We start from the raw sequence: 21951 nt of genomic DNA on the forward strand, positions 1-21951 counted from the left end.
GATGGTGCTACGAACTTTGCTACAATAACAAAAGGATAAAACTATTACTAATGACCCTCATCTTAAGAACAATATGGTATTCCTCATGACATTACCTCTGCTGTTTGACAGTCTATTCTTCTTCCTCCATCACTGCTATTTTAGCTAGTTGTGTTTCTAGTTCTTCGTGCAAAGCAAGAAGAATGTCAGCCTCTTGAACAACACAACAAGATACAACCATCAGATAGAAAGCAACAATATCAAGCAAGTGAAGGGCGCAAAGAAAGATGGAAACTTACCCTTTTATACAACTTTGCTGGTGTATTGTTCAACACTTGGACTCCTTCTCCTATCCCTGTCCAATGACCAGAACTAGTAACAACTAGCAAGCACGATCAGTAACTTCTTACAGGCATGCAAGAACGTAGAGAAGTTCTTCTAGAAATCCCATCTACTTCACAAGAATCTTAACTCTCAATTTCTTCCGCTACTGTCCATGGCAAAGGACTCAACGGATCCAAACCGGATAGAGTAGCATCGAGAACACCAAGTATCGGTGTAAAATATTTTTGGCAAACACAAAAAAAATAAGAATCATATCAGCAAAAGTCCAAAGACTAGTTGACACTTCCTCTTTTGAGAAAAGAGAGGAAAAGATTGCAGAGCTGCCCGTTCTCACTTTTTTCCAGACAAAATCCTGAAGTTGATATAAACTTTAAATATTTTTTACTAATAAGTTTCACAGTACTACACTATACACTCTTCTAATAAAAACGAGGCTTACAAAACAGGTTACCAGATCACATTACTTAAAATAATTTAAAATATATTTTATAAGTATCACACTACTTCAATAATTATTGGATATAAAACCTATCTATTTAGGAAAAATATTTATGAAACAGTTTTATCATATCCACACATTCGTAAAAAACATATTTGAAACACTAATATTTTTATAGTTAAAGATGTCTTATAATATTATCTTTTTAACTAATCTATTTTAGTTCAAATAAAGTTTTTATAGAATTACACTATTAACAGAAGATAAACCACACAGAAAATATATTATTTCATGCAAACAATTTGTATTCACAACTAATATAAAAAATATAAAAATATGGTGAAAATCATAAACATTTAGCAATGGCACTATTACATAAACCAACTTCTATAACACTAAAAAATATTATAAAAATAATATTTGTAATTGTTTTATCAAGTAAACAATTTATGCATCACTATAAAAATGAAATATAGCAGTGCATGGCACGGGTCCTGATCGACGATATAATGCTAACTTGATATTTTAGCTACTGTCAATGAACAATGTATCTACGCACAACACGGTTTTCCAATAAAAATACGGGTTATATTTATAAATGGCATTTACACAAATTATGCATTATTTCAAAAATCATGCGAATTTTCTATATTATTTTGAAAAAAAATAACAGCATTTTGCACCATAGTTTATAAAATATTATCAAATCATGAAATTTTGATTTTAAACATATATATGAATATAAATATAATTCTCCCAATTATTAAAACATGAACGGAACCGAAGTAAGGTAAGATTTAACCGTTTCGTAAATTTTTAAATCCGAAAAAACACTTGACCAAGCCAAACCAAAAAAAGGGCCAGGTACGTAACGACCTGTTCCAGCCCATCAAACTCTTCGAATTACGTTCTAGTCATAGTGTACGTATGCGCAACTTTTACTTCGAATGCTTTGGAAACAGGAGGAGCATTTGATTATTATTATTAAACTTCCATTCCGTTGATTGGCTATATATATACTAGTATAAAGGAATAACAGTATTCATCAGAAAGATAAAGAAACGAAAAGGTTTTCTGTTGTGGAAGAAGGCTTTGATCTTATATCGTTATGGAGTGTAACTCAAGCGATTCAAATGTTTCGAGGCAAAAGAGGAAACGAACAGAGGACGACAAAACACGCTCTGCGATGCTTGATTTTGGTGTTCTTGATTGCCCTATTTGCATTGAGCCACTCAGTATTCCTATATTCCAGGTTAAGTTTCATATATTGCATTGTTTTTCTTTCTTGTTTGGATTACAGTTGGGATGTGATCTCTATTTATTTTCTCTGATATAAGGTAAAGTTGAAAATACTTTGTGACATTTCATCTCTTGAAAATGCAGATTTGAATGTTAATTCATTGGATTTGTATTTCAGTGTGATAATGGACATTTGGCTTGCTCCTCCTGCTGTCCCAAATTGAAAAATAAGTGCCCTTCATGTGCTCTTCCTGTTGGCCACAGTCGCTGCAGAGCAATGGAGACTCTTCTTAAATCCGTTTTCCTCCCATGCCAAAATGCCAAATATGGATGCACCGAAAGTGTAGCTTTCGGGAAAGAACCAACACATGAAAAGGACTGCACTTTCGCTGAGTATTGTTGTTGCCCTGTACAATACTGCAATTACGCTGGCTCATACATTGATCTCTACCTTCACTACGTGTCTTCTAATCACATGACAGTTTCAGAACAAATACGTGATGAGTTATGTATTGGCATTTCATGTGGTATCAAGATGAACATCAGTGATAAGATATTAATTCAAAGGGCAACTTTTGTTCAAAGGGCAACTGTGGAGAGACTATTGTTTGCAGTGCAATGTTTCAAGGAGCCGTTTGGGGTGTACGTTACTGTAAGTTGCATTGCACCATCTATTCAAGAAGTTGGACCGTTCTCATATCGTCTCATCTACACTGTGGATGGACAAACTATCATTTACAAATTATCAGAGATGAAGAAGATTCGGGAAGTGAGCTTACAAACCCCTCAAGATAACTATATGTTGATTCCTCACAGTTTATTGTGTGGTGAATCGTTGGAAATGAGGCTTTGCATCAAGATGTTGAACATAGAGCACCACAGTTAAAGAGAGGGATATGAAAGGTCTTTTTTTTTGCTTTTTTTTTTCCTTATGTGAACTCTATCTATCAGCTGGTCTAGTGTGAACTCTATCTATCTATCTGGTATGATTTATTTTGCGTGCTTATTGTAGTTTGCTTTTGAGTTAGAGGGATACAGAAGGTCCTTCTGATTTATAAGATCGGATTCAGTTGCTGTAGCCCATTACTTATAATGAGCTCAATAATTTTATATGTGGATGTTTCTTTGATGCTCAGATGAACAACATTGACAATAGTTTAGTTCCTTGTGAATATAGTGAGGAAAAACTATTGTTAGGCTCAGTGTTAATGGTACTGTTGGATGCACTGAAAGTCTGAACCATCTGCTCAAAGAATAATGGAAGTTCTCATATTGGTTTTATTTATGACTCATAAGTTATGAGTAAAAGTGAAGAGGATTATTGAAGTGAGCTCTCAAAGCCCTGAAGAGAATTTCATAGTTTAATTTCTCATATTGATTTTATATTCATTGAATATATGTCACCTCCAAGCATTTTTTGTATATTACTGCCTCAGTTTTATTTGACGTACGTCATACTCATATTGCTGTTTTTACTAATTATAAAAAAAAGTTGTTACTAATTACTAACCAGTCCAATAATTTGTTACAGCTAATCTTCAGAAATTGTTAAATCAGGAAGTTGAGAGTCTAAGTATTAGATTAAGTTCTTATTGGGCCTAGTAAGAATGAATCTAACGTTTTCGTTTCTCTTTTTTATTAGGCCCATTAATCTCACGTAAACTAATTTACACAAATCGATTTTTTTTTTTTGTCTCTTTCACAAAAATTGACTTAAATAGCTAAATCGACTAAGCTTAGCTGTTGACAGAAAAAAAAAGAAATAAAAGATAAAAAGTTTCACGAAATATTCATTTCAGATATTTTTCTCTTCACCGGATCTCGAGATCAGCCAACGATGGCCGCGGACGGAATATTCCGCTGCATCTTCGAAGGCTGTATCTCAGGTCTTGATTCCGGCATCGAGAGGCGTCCTTACCACAAAAACTGCGATTGCGCGCTTCACGACGGAGCTGGGAAAAGGCAAAATCAGCAGCGGAAGTCTTGCCGACGCCACGGAAGCTCGAAGAGCATCTCGTTCCCGATCCGGCGGTCATGGAGCGAAGGCAACGTACTGGCGATGAATTTCCCATCTTCATCATCATCTTCGAATCTCCAGTCTCTTTCTTCGTCTTCTTCTCTGACAACTTTGGCATCGCTGGCGGATTTGCCGGTGGATACTGCTGCTGCGTTGGAGGATCCGAGCAGATTTCATCATCAGTTGGGATGGACGATTGCCGAAGGTGAAGATGTTTGATGATGGATGACGGTTATTTTCCACATCTATGGTTGTTTTTAACTGCCAATCTCCATGGTTTGATTTAAGTATGTGAGTCTTGCTGTTTTCTTTTGTATGATGATGATGACCACGATTATTCCCACATTTTGTATTCTTTTTAACTAGTTGAATTCTTTTGCAATATTTGCCAGAAATTCCTTATTTTTTAATCAAGAAAATAGATCTTCGCTCCATGTAAGCATTCAATATGTTTTGTCAAGATTAGTGGCATTAATTGTAGCTGTTACAATACTTCAACTTAATTCAGACGAGTACCTTGGTATTGGGATCCAACATCTCAAGTATTTATGAATGAAAACCATTGATTCTTTCTTTCACTCGACAAAGAGCATATGAACCATTAATCATGTGGAAGCAACGTTCACACTCCTACCATCTCTTTGCTCTCTCGCATGTTCTGATATACACATCCCCAAACAAACGTGATCAAAGAAGAGAGAGAGACTGTGTTAGTATCAAGGTGGTGCAGCTCATTATGGTTGAGCAAACTTTCACTAGAGAAAATAAACTTTTTACACGAGCTCGAAACAAACACTTTACTTCACTTCACTTGGGATTTGGGAGATTCTCGAGAGCTTCGCTGGAGAAATCTCTGCCGGGCTGAGGCACTTGCTCGTGTGGAAGACCCTTCACTGTTACTCTCTCCCCCATCTTTTTTCTCTTTGTTTTTCTTTCTTTCTTCTTCTTCTTCTTCTTCTTCTTGTCTTGTTTTCTCAGCTTCTCCTTTCTCCTTACTCTTCTTCTCCATCTTTCTTACCACCCAAACATTCATGTCTTCTCTCTCTCTCATACTTATCAACTAAAACAAGGATGATGAAACAAACAGATTATGCCACGTTTCAGCTGGGTGGCACAACGTGTTGCCGCTTCACATTTCACACGTACTAGTGGATTTGAAAGCATTCACACGTGTTGTATTGTAGGTCAACCCTTTGACCACGAGGGCATTAGGTACTGAGATCATTAGGTGAAAGCTTTGGTCCACAAGGCCTTCAACAAAGTGAGCTTTGATCATCAGTCATTTCCCAGTTAACATCTGAAAAGAAGAATCTATATGAACTACTCTAACAGTGAATTGGTTTGTGCTATATCTCTGTGCCTCTTTCTCCTGTTTCTCTCGTTGATTTGCCTTTTTTTGTGATGTTCTGTGTATCAGTTGTACGGTTGGCTAGTGTGACAAATTTCGAGTTTCACAGGTTTTCTACCTAATTCATGAATAAACGTTAAACAAGACCAAACAAACAAACAAAAAAATAGAAAAAACTACTGTAAACATTGAAATTGTCATTACCAGGAAATATGTCGCAGTGAAATCAACAAAAGCAACTTGCACATGTCCAAAGAATGACAGAAATTAACAAAAGCCACCAGATTCATATGGAGGCAAACGAAGAGTATATGTACCCATAGTTTCAAGTTAAGAGAACGATTCACACATGAACCACCTCATCAAGATGATAATCCATCACATCAGACAAGGCTTCCATGAATGTAGCCTCGCTCGTCTCGGGAAGCACCGCTTCTTCAGCTTCCTCTACCATTTCCTCCACTAGAGATTTCTTGGTCAGAGTTTCTCTGCACATCATGTTCCCAATCTCAAACGCTGTCAACCCTCTTTCTGCTCCTTTCTTCAGTAGCATCGTTGAGATTCTGAGTGTTCTAGCGGTTTCCAATGGCATCTTCCATCCATGGAACTTGAGGAGGCTGATATCTTCCTCTGCGTCCAGTGATCTTATGTAGTCCAGTGTCTCGGAAGAGTATGGTTTCCGAGCTTGTGACCAGTAAAGCCACTCGAACGTGCAATCCTCAAACTGTTGCAAGTAAATTAAATCAGTTTCATGTGGCAATGTCGTAATAAAGATAAAGAGAACTTACGCTTTCAGGCAAGCTGTATCCATGATCAATTGGAATCAGAACAATCTTTCCGTTCTCGTCCTTTCTCATTAAAATGTTACCACCATGCCTATCTGCATTGGCCAGTCTAATATCCAGAACAGATATCTTGTGAACTTCCTCTACTGGAAATGAAGCTGGACCCATATCCTCACAGCTGCCATCATTCTCGGTAAACATCTGAAGTGATCCGATCTTGGTTTTGATTCCATTGGGATGGTTAAAACCAGGATGCAGACATTCAATCATAGTCGTGGGAGGCACACCGGCAAAACCCATCTCTTCACCACACATATATCGGCGTCCACTCTTGGGATGATCCAATATGTAAGCAGCAACTTCCCTCAACGCACCTTCTCCAACCTTTGTTCCTTTCTTCAAACCTTCTCCATTTGGCGAAAGTGGCAGTCCGTGTGGATTGTTCTCAGCCGTTGGTTCCTCATCGAGAGGCTTAAACACACCAACATATTTGTTCCCGGAAGACCCCTGCATGAAATAAGCACCTCCCGTCCCCTCTCTTGACCTCACAGGAGGATTCCCACTTCTCAGTCCATCAGAAGCAGAGCTAACCATATCTTTAACCACTTCAGGCAACTCCGCCTTGGGATTAACTATAACCGGCTCCAAAGAGAAGTCATTCAAAAGCTGCTTCCTTGGCTGCACAATACCATCATCAGCTTCAATAACTCTCTTGACATCATCAACTCGCGGAGGAGCAACAATAGACAACTCAAAGTTCTTCTCCACAGGCTTAGCCCTAACTTTAGCAGATCTCCTCACAAGCAAATGCAAAACAGCGTCACTGTTCCTACAAATGTCGTTAACAAGACTCTGGTCCTCAAGCTTCTCACCTTCATAAAGCACCTCGGAATCAACAAAGTCCCCACCTTTCTGCTTTGAAATCTGCTTCTTCACATACCCAATGTTCCTCCCTCTCTCAACGTGAAACCTGCAGTGCTTCCCACAAGTGGTCTTCACATCAAGAACCTGGAGATCAGAGACCTTGACAACCAAATGAAGAACGTTGCCATCACTCACACCGTAGTCACGCATGTTGGAGTTACTCCTCGCTAGCTCTCGCCCACCGAAAACGAGCTTCTGGTTCCTCACTACAAACCCACGGTAAGACTGGATCCGGAGCTTAACGGACTCGATGGAATCGGATTCGAGCACTCGCATTGGTATAAGAGTTCCGGGGAGTGTCAGGTAGATCAAAATGGTCTCGTCAGGGAGGGAATCAGCACAGGAATTGGCATGGACGAGAGGCATCATCGATGGCTCGTTACGAACCGGGCTTAACGTAACATCAGCTGATGACATCTTTCAAGGATTTCGAGAAAAAGCTACGAACTTTGCTAATATACAACAAACCGACGCGATTATCACTAAAATTCACAAATCCATCGCTTCTTCTTCTTCTTGCAATAAACCCTAGAAATCAAATCTAGTTGATCAGGGATCCATCGGCGAGCAAATCTAAAAATCGAGAAGAAGCAAAAACGGTGACGTATCATGAAATGGAGTGGATTCTTACCAGAAGGAAAGAACCAAAGAGCAAAGGAGGACGCGACACGGAGCTTTAAGGAGGATCCAATAATAGTAAAGTCTGTGAGTTAGGGTTCGATACTTCGATCAATGGCAGCTAGAGAGAAACAAGGGTCATAGACTTTAGAGAGAGAGAGAGAGAGATTTTTTGAAAAGGGAGAAGGGTATAGATTACACGTGTCGTCACCTAGTTTGCGTAGATGACGCGTATTACACAAAAGTTTACTCTTTAAATTGTCAAAGGTGACGGCGATTATTATATTTGTACTTCTTATATTCCATTTCTTACCATATGTGTTGTGCCTTCGCGGTTGATTATTCTTTTTAACCTTGGAGTGGTAAGCAAGTCAGTGATTTGGGGATATTATCGTAATTATCACTGTTTAGGATGATAACTATTAGTATTGGAGATAAAGATTGTAATTTCCCAGTTAACAGAAATGCCACTTATTTGGGTCTTATTAAGTTTTAGATTTGGGCCTTTTATTATTTTCTCTATAATTATTATTCAATATTTTCCCCTACCATTTGGGATGTGTTCTCTTCTTCAGCAGAAAATACAGAATCTTCCTTCTCGCTCTCCATAGATGATTTTTGAGTGACAAATCGAGTCCTCAAAGACGATAAAAACAAGCTTGCATATTCCTGAAGAAGGTAGATAATCATGAGCATAAATTCTAACTGAACTTTATGCATGAGACCGAGACCAAGACCATTGCCAATTAGTTTTTTTTTCTTTTTCGAGCCATATTGGATATGTTCTTAATTACTTTTTTTTTTTGGAAGGAGTGATTCGTTTAAGAAGGAAAGAGGGAGGCTTGTGGATGAGTTGAGAAGCTCAGCCCATTATACAGTCGAGAAACTGAAAACCTTATCGAGTGAAACCGACGCTCTATTGTGCAGGGCTAGAGCATGTATCATGAATCTTTAAGGTCAATAGATGTTGGGAGTTCAGAACGTAGCTCATACGACAAACACCATAGAAACTCAGAGCGTATCTCAACAAACCAAATAGATCTATGAATCAGATGATGTCCAACTCAACGTTTCAGCTGTGGAACATAAGAACATCCTGAGACTGATCAAACTTACTTCTTTACAGTCTCATCTTTGTACAAAGATCACACCAATAAAGCATCACAAATTCGACATAATATAATACCCCAGAGAAACTTGAGATCACATATTTGATAAAATTGCAAAAAAAAAAAAAAAAGACCAGAACTGAGAAAACTTCTATTTTATTCAATCCAAAGAGAGATTCTTAATATCCCTTTCAAACACACTTAGAATTCCACTTAAAGCCTTACACAAACTGAATCAAACAGAGCAAACTTGGAAGGTTAAAGATGCCATTGCACCAATGTTCATTATTCATTAAAAGATAATAACAAGAAGAGACTTTATCTCACTAGATGATCGAGTTCATGAGCCCCCCCCAAAAGATGATTTCTTGCTCAGAAGAAAAGAAACACGATGACATCTTTGATAACGATGATCTGGAACACGCCCAGAGAGATCACCATCAGATTCCTGGTCATCTCCTGGTGAACGTAATCCGCCAAAACTTCTTCCATCCCTGCATTTATGTGAAACAGAACAGGGATCTTCCGTACGAGAGATGCGTTGCTGTACCCTCGAGACGACGGGAGGCGAGCGAATTTGGGGAAATCAGACTGCCCAAGAGAACGATTCCCGGAGTCCGGGTTCAGTTTCTGGGTTAGGGAAAATGGGATCGAAGATATTTCTCTTCCGATTGGGTTTCTCACGGCGGCGGAGGGGGAGGAGATGTTACTCATCGAGAAAGGTGACGCCTTTGAGAGGGAGAGGTTGTGGGTTTGGCGGTGGAGACCGAGGATAGAGCGGCGGAGAGACATCGCGGCGTAGGAGAGATTCCGTCCGATTCTACTGTTCTCGAAACTGGATCTGATTGGAGAAAGAAACAAACTCTAAGCCGAGTGATTGATCGGAACCGAGGAGAAGAAGCGAAGTAGTTGGGCTTTTAAGATGGGCTTTGCTGAAATACTAGAAGCCCAAAAATAATATTAATGTCTAATGTTTTGTACTCATATGGTTTTTTAATGATTTGTATCATTTATAGCAAAAACTTTAAGTTAGTGATAACAAATTTTTTATTTTGAGATTAATTGTTTTAGTAATTTATAATTTTTTTAAAAAAAAATTGTCACTGTTTGTTCAAAGCTTTTATCAAAAAAAAAGAATTGTTCAAAGTAAATTTCAAAATAAAAAATATTTATGTATTTGATACGGTGTATAGTTTAATTTGAAACGATATATATATATTATTAATCTTAATAATTAATTAAATTTGATTTTTACTTATGTGATTTTGTAATCATTTGTATTTTGTCATAACAAAAATTTTAAACCATGAATCACAAATTTGAATGCGAGACTTTTAACAGTTTTAGTAATTTATAGCCGTTTTTAAAAATTCAAAATATAACATATACAGAAAAAATCTAAATTTTATTATATGGTTAATGTAGTTGTTTAATTTATTTTAATAACTTAAAATTAAACAAATATGATAGAAAATAAACTAAATTTTATCAAATATTTATTATTCAAAATTATTAATTGTCATATATACTTTAGACACATTAGACAATTTTGTAACTTTTATTTAAGGAAATAATAAATAACAATAATAAAAAAATTATGGTAAGTTTAATTAAAATATTATTATATAATTAGATGGACCAACATATTTCTCTAATGATTTCAAGAATCATCCTAGTGATGACACGTGGTTACAAAAAAATTGTAATGTTTCTCAATTAATATAGAGAGGATTGATCAACAAGTATCTTTTTCTTATTTGTTGCACAAATCAACATATACCAAATTATGAAGAAAATATATTTACAAATCTAAGATAACTGAAATATATGCATCCAACAATTAAAGAAAGTTTTAACCTATTTGGAACTAAAACATTATGGCAGGTTTCAAAAGATAGATGCAATCAACTTATGGTTCAATAAACTCAAAGAAGAATTAGAAGTTTTGGTTTAAGGTTAAGTGAAGATTCTTTGACACTGCTTCCTAAATATGTGCGTGCGTGTTTATATGTATCACGTAATAACCTAATTCTCCTGCTAATCTACCTTCACTGATATTATCAGATGGTGATCACAGAGAACTATTTTCGAGAGGGAGATATATAGACGCTTCCATTTGCCTACTCTTATTCATTTAACCTAGACCAAGTGAAATGTCATTCCAAAGAGGTAGAGAGACAATAGTATAGAACAGAAAAATTCAGTTTTTTTTTGTTTGTACTAAGGGCTTTCAGAAAAATTCATTTTTTATTCACATTTTATAGATTTTTAAAAAGGATCCTTAATATCAACGAATGAGGAACATCGCTCCTTGTATAAATTAAGAAGAAAACGCATACGACCTGAACGTGTGTACGTGAAATTAAGAAGAAAACGCATACGATTGAACATAAGAACGGTGGCTTAGGTGAGAATTGGCCTCAATTTCACCAAAGAGAAGCTACTTCCATGGCGCAACAGCTGTTCCCATCATATTCGTCATCCTTTTTCAGCCTTTCCATGTCAGACGATAATGTTACACATCCCACCAGTTTTGCTGCTAACTAGTATCGGGCAGGCCTGTTACATGATAGCTACCTATATGACTGAGCCGTGTTTAATACTATCGGGCCTAAATTTTATAATGCTCGATGATTATCGTTAAAGCAAAACGGCAGGCGTGGAGAAGCTTGTACAGTGAAACGACACGAAATATGGAGAGATAAATATCGGCTGAGACATGGTGTTGGGTAAGAGAAAACAAATGTCAACATCAAGAAAGAAAAGTAAATTTGAACAGTCTTTAGATTTGTGAAAAAGCAATAAGATATATAAAATTCTCAGTCACGCCACGAACTATGGGACCCACCTCCACCTCCTTTTTGTCGCTTCCTGTCGGTCTTCTCATTCCTCTGCTCTCCCTCGTCCTCTTTTTCAAAATTGTGGTCCTTGAAAATTTCCAAATAGATGCAATCCATTCTTAATTTATTAATTAATTTGCTTTTATAAGTCGTGTAGTATCATTTATCTAAAAGCGTACAGGGTTAATTAAGAACTTAAGGTTCTCGTGAGGTTTTTTGTTGTATATACATGTTATATTTCACTGAATACTTTTAATAAGAAATTGATCTTTATCACTTTCATTAAAATTCAGCTTTAGATTATATGATGTAATGACCATTTTTACATCTGAAAAGCCAATATAACGTTTTATATCTAACGTTAATGTTAGTAATATTGGGTTTGTTTGGTAATACCGTAATATTATGAAACATCAGTCGTACCAACACCAACAAAGGAATAGTAGAATGATAAAATATTATTTTTAAAAATGTTTTTATCTAGGCTTATCAGTTTCATAAATCTAGATCGGTGCCAGTATAGTATACTATTGAATTGTAAAGTCTAAAGCAGAGCTAAATTTAGGTGTCAAAACCACTAGATCACATGTCCGCAAGACATGTGGTGTATATACATATAGGTATGGTATTGGGATTTTAAAAATCTAGCTAGGCGATTTGATGGACCATATGGCCAACAAATAGTATCCAATCACAAAACGGGAGGCCAAGAAATAGCATACAACTCATAGTTCCACTCACACTATGCATTATATGATGCACAGAAGAGTTATTTTATTTTAACAAAGGACATAATTCCCTAAACACGATTTTTCTCTTAGAAAAGTATATTCTATCAAGAGGGACCAGAATGAGCTATCAACAGAGAGCGGTCACGAGACATCATCACTAGTCAAAATCAACAACCCAACTTTTTCTTTTTCCTCCTTTTATTCTTTTAACTGGGTATTTTTCTTGATAGTTTAGTCCATAGTTTACTCCCGAATTGGCTGGATGATTCAATGAAATTAAAATTCATAAAATAATCTGTAAATTAAACCCTTAGTTCATCTTTTTGAATTTTTCATTTAGTTCATATTGATTACCTAAATGGCATATTATCACTTTAGCCAAAAATGTCATTCTAAAGTCTTACATTTAAGTTAGGATGACGCAACGAAATAACAGTTCATAAAATAATATGTAAATCAAACCATTTAGTTTATCTTTTTGAACATTTCATTTAGTTCCTACTGATAATCTATATGGCACATTATCACTAATAAAAAAAAAGGTATTCTAAAGTGTTACATTTAAGTTATTAGACATATATATATATATATATATATATATAAAAGTTATAAGGCACATACATGTTTTTATTTTCAAGATCCAATCATCATAATTAAAATATAGTCCAGTAGAACTGATATGAAATAACAAAAGGAATTGCAACATAAAAAGAAAATAGCAAATATAATAGAAAATATATTTTCTGGTTATTTTTAAATTTCACATGTTTTCTTGGTCATCTAACCTAAAAATCTAAAATCTCTATTTTGTGTTTCCTATTTAAAATGCATAAGAAAAATGTTTATATATATATATATATATATATATATATATATATATTCTAGGTTGAACCAAAAATAAAGAAGAGATATTCTCTAAAATAATAAGTTAAAAATTGAGTGCTTCTCTTCTCCGTTCTTCGCTGGCTCTTTTTCATCATCCATAAAGTTAAAGGCAACGCATAGAAGAGCCATCACTCACAAACAAAGTAAAAGCGAAAAAAAAAACTCAAAAAATTCTTCTCTTTGGCCTTTTACTCAAAACCCACACATATCTTTCTCTGGCTTTCTCTTTGTCGGAAGTTATGGACGCTACGAAGTGGACACAGGTGCTTATAAGATCTTCCTTTGCTTCTTCTGTTTTGTTTCTTCTTAACTACCTCTTCTTTCTTCTCTATTCTCTTTCTCTCTTCCATGATCTTTTTTTTTTTGAAACTTACTCTTCAACGATTCTTGAAAGATTACATGCTTAATTATATGCGTATCTTTGTGTGTGTGTGTGTGCATAGTTGTTATATATATAGTGAAAACATATTCATGAATATAGAGATAATATAGAGATATTAATTCTTAAAAAGTTTTTAGTCATTACACATATTTCAATGAAAGAATTGCATGGGGAAATTATCGTTTATGTAGGTTTCGATCGAGGTTGGAAAGAAAAAATTAAGGATATATTATTATTTTTCTCAGCCTTTTAATGTGATTTACCATTAACAATGGAGTAACAGAGAATTAATTAAAAGTAATGATTTGTTATTTACCCTTTGTTCTTGGTTTTCATCTCTTTTCATTTTTTTTCACAAAATCCTATAGATCTATAGGATATACCAAAACAAGGAAAATCTAATGTGCATGTTTCATTTTTCGGTTTGATCTTGAGAAGCATGATGCGACTTAATTACATGTATATATGTCTTAGTCAGCCTATTATCTAATTTATGTCTACTTGTGCTATAAATATTGATATAGGGTTTCAAAGAAAACCATAATTAGTTCCTTTTGGGTTCTTTAATGAATTAGTTGTTTCAATTTCAATGTTTCTAGGGCTTTCAAGATATGATGAACGTTAAACCAATGGAGCAAATCATGATTCCTAATAACAATACACATCAATCAAACACCATGTCCGATGCAAGGCCAAATACCATTCTTACATCTAACGGCGTCTCAGCCGCAGGAGCCACCGTCTCCGGCGTAAGTAACAACAATAATACGGCGCTTGTAGTAGAGAGGAAAGCAAGACCACAAGAGAAAGTAAATTGTCCAAGATGTAACTCAACCAACACAAAGTTCTGTTACTACAACAACTATAGTCTCACACAACCAAGATACTTCTGCAAAGGTTGTCGAAGGTATTGGACCGAAGGTGGCTCTCTTAGGAATGTTCCCGTTGGCGGAAGCTCAAAAAAGAACAAGAGATCATCTTCATCATCAAACATCCTTCAGGCAACACCATCTTCACTTGGTTTGACTACAACACTTCCAGATCTAAACCCACCAATTCTTTTCTCAAACCAAATCCCTAATAAATCAAAAGGGTCATCACATGATCTCAACTTGTTGTCTTTCCCGGTCATGCAAGATCAAAATCATCATCATCATCATGGTCACATGTCTCAGTTTCTTCAGATGCCCAAGATGGAAGGAAATGGCAACATAACTCATCAGCAGCCTTCGTCCCTCCATGGTTCTTCCTCGTCTCCTGTTTCAGCTCTTGAGCTTTTAAGAACAGGAGGTAATGTTTCTTCAAGATCAGGGATCAACTCATTTATGCCTTCTGGTCCAATGTTGGATTCATCAAACAATGTGCTGTATACTTCTTCAGGGTTTCCAACAATGGTTGATTACAAGCCAAGTAACCTCTCTTTCTCTACTGATCATCATCAAGAGATGGGACACAACAACACCAGTAGGTCTGATGATCATAATGATCATAATCAAGGTAGGATTTTGTTTCCATTTGGGGATCAAATGAAGGAGCTTACATCAAGCATAACACAAGAAGTTGATCACGATGATAATCAACAACAAAAGAGTCATGGTGATAATAATAATAATAGTTCTTCAATCCCTAATACTGGATACTGGAGTGGGATGTTCAATACTACAGGAGGAGGATCTTCATGGTGAAGCAAAATGATCAAATGGGATTATGAAGTTAGCTTTCTAATTTTCTTTCATGATATTTTGCCTCATACTGTCACATGGGGTATTTTAGTTAAAGTTGAGAACTTAGCTAACACAACTTAGTCTTTTTTATTCTCCTTATTTTTTTGTGTTTTTCTTTTGTTTAATTAATATTTGTCTTTAAACGTTTTATAATGGGGTTTGATGGTTATTCGAGTTGGTTTTTCACTTTTGTTTGATGATTACTAATATATGTATAATGGAGTTATATATGGGTAGAGATGAAAATGTGTATTCATCGTTTCTTCTATCTGTAGATACACGTGGTCTTTTTTTTTTTGATAAAGATACACGTGGTCTTATTCATGATATCTATTATCTATTTGTAAGTTTCTGCAATATAGTATCTATTGAATGCTACATTTTCTGTAGTGAATATATATATATATATATATATATATATATATATATATATATATATATATGACTGTATAATCCAGAAAATAGTTATGATTATCAAATACCAAAAGCATCGCATAGGTGAATTTGAAATGAGTAAGGAGCAACATGAGAGAGTAATAAGTTAAATGATGGATCTTGGCAGCTTTCGTTTCTTAAATGAATCTAACTCTTTCTCATGCCCGTACGTGACATTGCATTTACTATGTAATGATAATTCGATTCCATGAACAGAATATTATAATAAGAAAGTTATGTAAGCTCGGACAAATTGAAAATATTTATGAGGAAATAACATGTTCACTGAAACCGTTGTTAAATGTTTATTAAACGTTCTATTTTCATATTGTGTGAGGATTATTTGTGTTTTGTCTACTACTAATTACATGATGACTAGTTGATGACACGAACTGCGGAACTTGACTCCACTTCGTACGTTCATAGTGCCCACCCAACCCAACTAAACACGAATTTTTCTAGTGACAGTGATTCTCTGTCAAAGCTCTTTACGTCTTTGAATTATCAATAACTAGCATATAGACACAAAGACTTATTTGGGGAATTCGCGCATATTTTAAAGGAAATAAACCAAACGCTATATTCTCTTGGTGTATAACAAATCTTAGACTTATCAGCGCGCATGCTCGCTTTATACCAAGAAATATTAGTATAAATCAAATGGATCGAGTCAACTAGACGAATTAAAAAACATTCAATAGAAAGTTGTTCCCTTTCATGCTAATGAAATCGGAAACTAGGTAAAGGGCATGTCCCCAAATTAAAATGGTGAACTTCTGGAAAGTTTAGAGGAACTTCTAACCAGAGCCCGTCCTTGGACCAATCCAATGAATCCCATGCTTGGGGCCGATTTATTTATGTAGATATTTGGGCCAAAAAATTGTCAAAAACTGTCTTAGTCTAGTGATATATAATAAAAGTATTAATCTTGGTTTAAGCAGTCCGGGTTCAAAACTCCTCTAATATATATACTTTTTTGTTTTGACAAGTGGCCACATTTTTTTTTGTTTCCAGCCCTCTAAAACCAATGACCGGTTTTGCGTCTAACATATCAAATGGGAGTATGACTACTCTAACTCTATACATGATAGTAAATAAGTTAGTTTAGTAAGCATGTACTTTGGGCTATGTTTTAGTCCCACTCAGCTCAGCCTATTAGCCTTTCTCTAAGAGGTATGTTTGAGTTGCCCTTACCAAATAAAAACAAAGCATATACATATCAACAAAGACGGAGTGGGACATATATGTATCCCACCTTGCGTCTTTCAGCGTTTTAATATTATAACTTCAGTGAAAGGAGTTGACCATTCGTAGTATTAACAAACATCACTTGAACTAGATCTTTTACCTAAACTCCTAATATATGAACGAATATTAGCGACATCTCAAATTCAGACAAGAAATTACCGTTACGTCAAATCAGTTAGGACTTGGTCGGAGAAAGAGACAAATATAATATTTGTCGTTATATTGTAAGAGAATCCAATTCATAAACATAACACTACAAAAAAAACAAAAAAGATCGAAAGATCAGATAGAAGAAATCACGAAGACGAAACTTCTGCGAAATTACACACTTCTCTGTCAACATAACACCTTGTCTTCTCATTAGATAATAATATAAGAGTGGGAATACGTCGTATTCACGGCACATTTGAAGTTGCTAGGAAACTACTTAATAATCAGGTGATTCCGTACACACTTAAAACGAATCATCGTGAGATGAATCACATCCGTTCATTGCTTCAACTCTCAGAATCAAACACCGATGGCTTCAAGAAGAGAGTTTATAGACCATACGATTAGGTTCGAACGTGACAACCATATCTGTACAGATACGCCACTCACTTATATATCTAAATCCCATTGGGACTAATCAATCAAAACAGTTCACAGAGTCTCTCTTCTATCTCTCTCTTTCCTTCTTCATCTTACTCATCTAATGGAGCCACAAAGTAAGAAATCTTGTATACGAGAAACTAGTACGAAGATGGAGACCAAATACGAAGATATGTTACCGATCATGGCAGAGAAAATGGACGTGGAAGAGTTTGTATCAGAGTTATGCAAAGGATTCAGTTTGCTAGCTGATCCTGAGAGACACGTGATCACAGCCGAGAGTCTAAGAAGAAACTCAGGGGTACTTGGGATTGAAGGAATGAGCAAGGACGATGCAGAAGGAATGATTAGAGAAGGAGACCTCGACGGTGATGGAGCTCTTAACCAAACCGAGTTCTGCGTTCTCATGGTTCGGTTAAGCCCTGAAATGATGGAAGATGCAGAAACTTGGCTGGAGAAAGCGATCAGTCAAGAAATCCGCAATCACGACCACGCTTCTCTGCCTTGATGATGAAGAACCATTTTCTTGTGTATTCTCTTTGTTTCTCCTAAACCTATAATTGTTTCTGAATATAAAAAGCTTGCAATCATTCCAAAAGTTATTACTGTCATTAAGCTACTAAAACTACAAAAGCACATATAGTAGCAAAGCAAGTGGTAGCAACTAGTGAAAACACTTTTTAATTTCAGACTAGCAACCACTAGGAGACACATTGAGGAACAACATCTTCAACCCCTTCCTCTCTGAACAGGAGAGACCGGCTGTTGAAAAAAAAACACATAAAAATTCAGAAAACTAGAGAACCAATGAAATTTAATCGATGATCCAAAAAGTTAACAGTTACAAGCCAAGTATTTGTTGTTACTTCCATAAGAAGCTGGACCCTTGTTACCTGTTTTGGTGTAGATTCAAGGGCCTTGGTTGCATCTTCCTGAGTTGCAAACTGAACGAATGTAAAATTGCGCCTTATGCGTACTTTACCATACGGCTCAAAGTGCATACATCAATGTGTCACCCTCTTTTGTGAGGATCGGGTCAAAGTTGATGACAAAGAGTGTCTTTGTAGGCCTCTGATTCGAGGCTCTCTTTCCATTACGAGGCTTCCCAATCCCACGTTCACCCTGAAAGCATGAAGAAAATTTAGAACTCTTTTGAAAAGAAAACAGAGCATATGAGTCATCAATCATTAGAAAGAAAGAGAGATACCTTAGCCCATTCTGACAGATAGCTTGCGTTTCTCATAGCCAAAAGGGATAATATTGTCAATCCAATGGATTGCATCTTCAGCATCACGCTCATCCTCGAAATACACAACCTGAGAAACAACCTGCAAGGAAAAAAAAAACACACACAAGAGAATGAAAACTAAATATATGTACAAGCCTCCATCAATGTGAAGGCTGGTGTACATGAGAGATGCAGAACCGTTCCATGAATGTGGTAGAAGTAAAGATGTGTAGTTGTATTCAATCAAAATCCAATTTGGAAAATCAATGCTCCTAAACCTCATGCGATGAAACAAACCCTTAACTCTTCTCTTAACCAACAATTACCCCCACTATTAAACACTAACTAAACCATGGCTTAGAAAAGAGCATAATTGTAAAACTAGATTTTGACTTTTTTTTGTTTTCAATTGACAAATATTTAGTAAATGTCATATTTTCATATATTTGTGTTTAATTTTATAAAAGACTTAAACTTTTTATTTTTATTTATCGTATTTCATTTTAAATGACTATTTATGTTTAAAAAATTAAACTTTATTTCTTTAATGAAATAAGTTGGTATAACTCTGATAAATTAATTTTATTATGTGGTTAATATTTTAATTAAAAAAATTAAATACGTTTAGTAAAGATTTATACTTTTCAATAAAAAAATTAATTTTTTATGAATGCTTAAATTATATTAAGAAAAGAAAAAAATAAAAATTAAGAATAGTTGAAAAAAAAATTATTTGAACTTGGACTCAATGGCCCAAAAGAAAAAAAAGTGATAATTGGATCTGATTTCTTAATTGGTCCAAATGGTCTAAGACAGATCTGATGTGGGCTGGATCCGAAAAAAATGACCCAATATAGATGTGTTATTAATATTACTTGATTGCCCTTAATGAAACATGCAATGTTAGTAAAGAAAAGAGCATGCTAAAGTAAAAATGATAATAGAATCCTGTTTTAATAGTATAGATTGTTATCTATCCTCCTCTTGGCTATAATTGTCAAAAGAATATATTAGTTTAGTCACTTACTTATTATTTTTTTTTTAACAAAATAGAGTATCGGAGTCTTGAAAGTTGAACTCATATTATTGTAACTGTACATAAGAATTTGTGATTACATACTTAGTGATTCTTGTATATGTGTACAAGAAAATTTCAATGGCTTAGTGGTAACTGTCTTATATTTATGTCATGCTAATCCGGATTGGACCCTTTTAAATTCTTATAAGAGTTATCCCTCTCTTCTGGATTTTCACTGCAATTAACACTCCTCTCCTCCTTACATCCCTTGTTCGGCACGGTACGTAATACGAATATCAAAACCTAGGATCAATATATACGAAAACCATTTTAAAAGTAACATCCTAAGTAGACACAATCAAAATCATTATAAATCCTGAAATTATGAAGAAGATGAAAGAATGCAGATAAATTGAAATATGTTTCAGCTGATAGGAAAATAACCATAAAAGGTGGACTGGAGTGTCAGCCACTAAAGCCACGTATAACATTCGCTTTGCCTAATATTTAAGGGAATGGAAAGCAAAAATCTAGGAGACAAGTAAAGATAAGCAATGCATAATTACCTTTAGACTCAAGAATCTTGCATGGGCTCTCTTTTCGTTTAGCTTCCACTTTCATTCCATAGCAACCCTCACTCCATTAGGAGCTATGATATCCCCTAGCTACACAACAGTTATTGTACTCAATAGGCAAGCAAGGGAATATAGCGAAAGAGTCAAACAGAAAATGATTCAATAATCTCATAAAGAAGTCACTGAAGACCCCATGCCTTTCCTGCAAGAATGATTCTTTCTCAAAATAATCACACTCTTTTGTAATATTCAATACATAAACTGCACAACAAACTCTTATCCAATAAACGCTAAACTCAAACTCAGACCCAGCAATGATTAAAAGAACCAAAAAGCTTCTTTTATTTTGTAACATTTATTTTGTAACACAAGAGCATGGCATCATAGAACCCTAATTTTTCATTCCAAACTAAGCTCAAGTTAAGGCGAAAAATAAAAACTATAACCAGAAGCATAGAAAACAAACCACAGTCTTATCATTAAGCAAATCTCGTTCCTCAAACGTCTTGTCAAGCTTAATCTTCCCGAGTTCACTTCCATAATTGGTATTAAACTAACTGTACAGCAGCTTAGATCGGATTCTCAATGCTCTGAGACAGCAGATGTGGATTGACAATCTGCAAACAAAATCCATATCAACTAAAAACTCAACATGTATTTCAATTAAGATAAAGAAACTAAGGAACTGAAGATAATAAGCTTTAATAGAGAACAACATCGATGTGGATGTTAACGTCATCGTTTGTAATAGAAGTCTGGTTACCAATAGGAACATAAAGCATGCTCAAATAGAAGAGTGTGGATGAAGAGAGCTGATGAGAACGTACAGTTCTTCAATAAGTAGCAGGTCTACGCCTCCCCTTCCGAATCGTCGATGCGCTTGCTTTTCCGTAAACAACGGCGACAGAATCTTTAAAGAATCAAAATCGGGGAGGTATCAATTTCACATATAACGTAGTAAAAAAGTCTAATTTTATAGTGCGTCGCTGGGGGAGGTGAAGAGTATGATTGTTTAGATTGTAAGATTTATGATGACCGCTTGATATTCATCGTAGTGGGAGATGTGCGTACACCTGAAAATGTTGAATGCTAAAGGCATTTCCAACCTCACTCTAGTTTAGAATAATATTGTTCCAATGATATTTTATTTTTTGCTTGTTTTTTTTGTTCAAAACTTTATTTTCCATTCTAAAATAGAGTACCATTGTAGTATAACTCAACTCTATTATAGAGTTACACTATTTTAAAATTAAAAATAGAATGAACCATTAGAAATGATCTAATTATGTAAAAATATGGATGCTGATTGCTGAAGATGGGAAATTGGTGGTGAAGAGTCACTTCAACCAGATTAGGTTTATATCAGTTAAGCCTTTTTGATCTTAATGGGCCATAATAGACATGAATCGGAATTTACCTGCAGATCTGATGCGGCTTGGAAGAAGGAGATTAATGCTAGTGGACTGGCGTGGAGCTTCTATGATACTTCTG

General features: G+C 35.3%; 6 protein-coding genes across 9 annotated transcripts; 4 read left to right on the plus strand and 2 right to left on the minus strand.

Moving 5' to 3' along the window:
* The first annotated feature begins 135 nt into the window (after nucleotides 1-135).
* Nucleotides 136-3299, plus strand: LOC103860069 (E3 ubiquitin-protein ligase SINA-like 7). The gene is made up of 2 exons (XM_009137677.2): nucleotides 136-2015; nucleotides 2181-3299. The coding sequence occupies exons 1-2, from the start codon at nucleotides 1872-1874 to the stop codon at nucleotides 2886-2888; spliced, it is 852 nt and encodes a 283-aa protein (XP_009135925.1). The 5' UTR covers nucleotides 136-1871; the 3' UTR covers nucleotides 2889-3299.
* A 291-nt stretch (nucleotides 3300-3590) lies between these two features.
* On the plus strand, nucleotides 3591-4414 carry LOC103858220. The gene has a single exon (XM_009135535.3). The coding sequence runs from the start codon at nucleotides 3840-3842 to the stop codon at nucleotides 4236-4238; it is 399 nt and encodes a 132-aa protein (XP_009133783.1). The 5' UTR covers nucleotides 3591-3839; the 3' UTR covers nucleotides 4239-4414.
* A 54-nt stretch (nucleotides 4415-4468) lies between these two features.
* LOC103858219 (phosphatidylinositol 4-kinase gamma 4) lies at nucleotides 4469-8705 on the minus strand. Of its 3 annotated transcripts, none has more exons than XR_004456336.1 (4): nucleotides 6156-7493; nucleotides 5572-6091; nucleotides 4821-5485; nucleotides 4469-4677 (listed from the first exon to the last, which is right to left on the minus strand). XR_004456336.1 is itself a non-coding variant. In XM_033287822.1 (2 exons), exons 1-2 carry the CDS (start codon nucleotides 7491-7493, stop codon nucleotides 5711-5713), a joined length of 1719 nt encoding a protein of 572 aa, XP_033143713.1. In that variant the 3' UTR covers nucleotides 5533-5710. The 3 variants fall into 3 exon arrangements, 1 of the variants encoding a protein (XP_033143713.1); XR_631103.3 differs by adding an exon at nucleotides 7708-8705 and having other exon boundaries at nucleotides 4630-5485; nucleotides 6156-7604; XM_033287822.1 differs by lacking the exons at nucleotides 4469-4677; nucleotides 4821-5485 and having other exon boundaries at nucleotides 5533-6091.
* Nucleotides 8706-8943: 238 nt separating this feature from the next.
* Nucleotides 8944-9678, minus strand: LOC103858221 (succinate dehydrogenase subunit 4, mitochondrial). The gene has a single exon (XM_009135536.2). The coding sequence runs from the start codon at nucleotides 9593-9595 to the stop codon at nucleotides 9176-9178; it is 420 nt and encodes a 139-aa protein (XP_009133784.1). The 5' UTR covers nucleotides 9596-9678; the 3' UTR covers nucleotides 8944-9175.
* A 729-nt stretch (nucleotides 9679-10407) lies between these two features.
* Nucleotides 10408-15619, plus strand: LOC103858223 (dof zinc finger protein DOF2.5). Of its 2 annotated transcripts, XM_009135538.2 has the most exons (3): nucleotides 10408-13522; nucleotides 14241-14931; nucleotides 15022-15619. In XM_009135538.2, the coding sequence occupies exons 1-3, from the start codon at nucleotides 13499-13501 to the stop codon at nucleotides 15324-15326; spliced, it is 1020 nt and encodes a 339-aa protein (XP_009133786.1). In that variant the 5' UTR covers nucleotides 10408-13498; the 3' UTR covers nucleotides 15327-15619. The 2 variants fall into 2 exon arrangements, with proteins under 2 accessions (XP_009133786.1, XP_009133785.1); XM_009135537.2 differs by having other exon boundaries at nucleotides 10428-13522; nucleotides 14241-15619.
* Nucleotides 15620-17632: 2013 nt separating this feature from the next.
* On the plus strand, nucleotides 17633-18250 carry LOC103858225 (calcium-binding protein KIC). Its single transcript, XM_009135540.3, has one exon. It carries the CDS (start codon nucleotides 17743-17745, stop codon nucleotides 18145-18147), a length of 405 nt encoding a protein of 134 aa, XP_009133788.1. The 5' UTR covers nucleotides 17633-17742; the 3' UTR covers nucleotides 18148-18250.
* The last annotated feature ends 3701 nt before the right edge of the window (nucleotides 18251-21951 follow it).

This window comes from Brassica rapa, chromosome A03 (genome assembly GCF_000309985.2).
Source record: "Brassica rapa cultivar Chiifu-401-42 chromosome A03, CAAS_Brap_v3.01, whole genome shotgun sequence".
In the NCBI taxonomy this organism is placed as follows: Eukaryota; Viridiplantae; Streptophyta; class Magnoliopsida; order Brassicales; family Brassicaceae; genus Brassica; species Brassica rapa.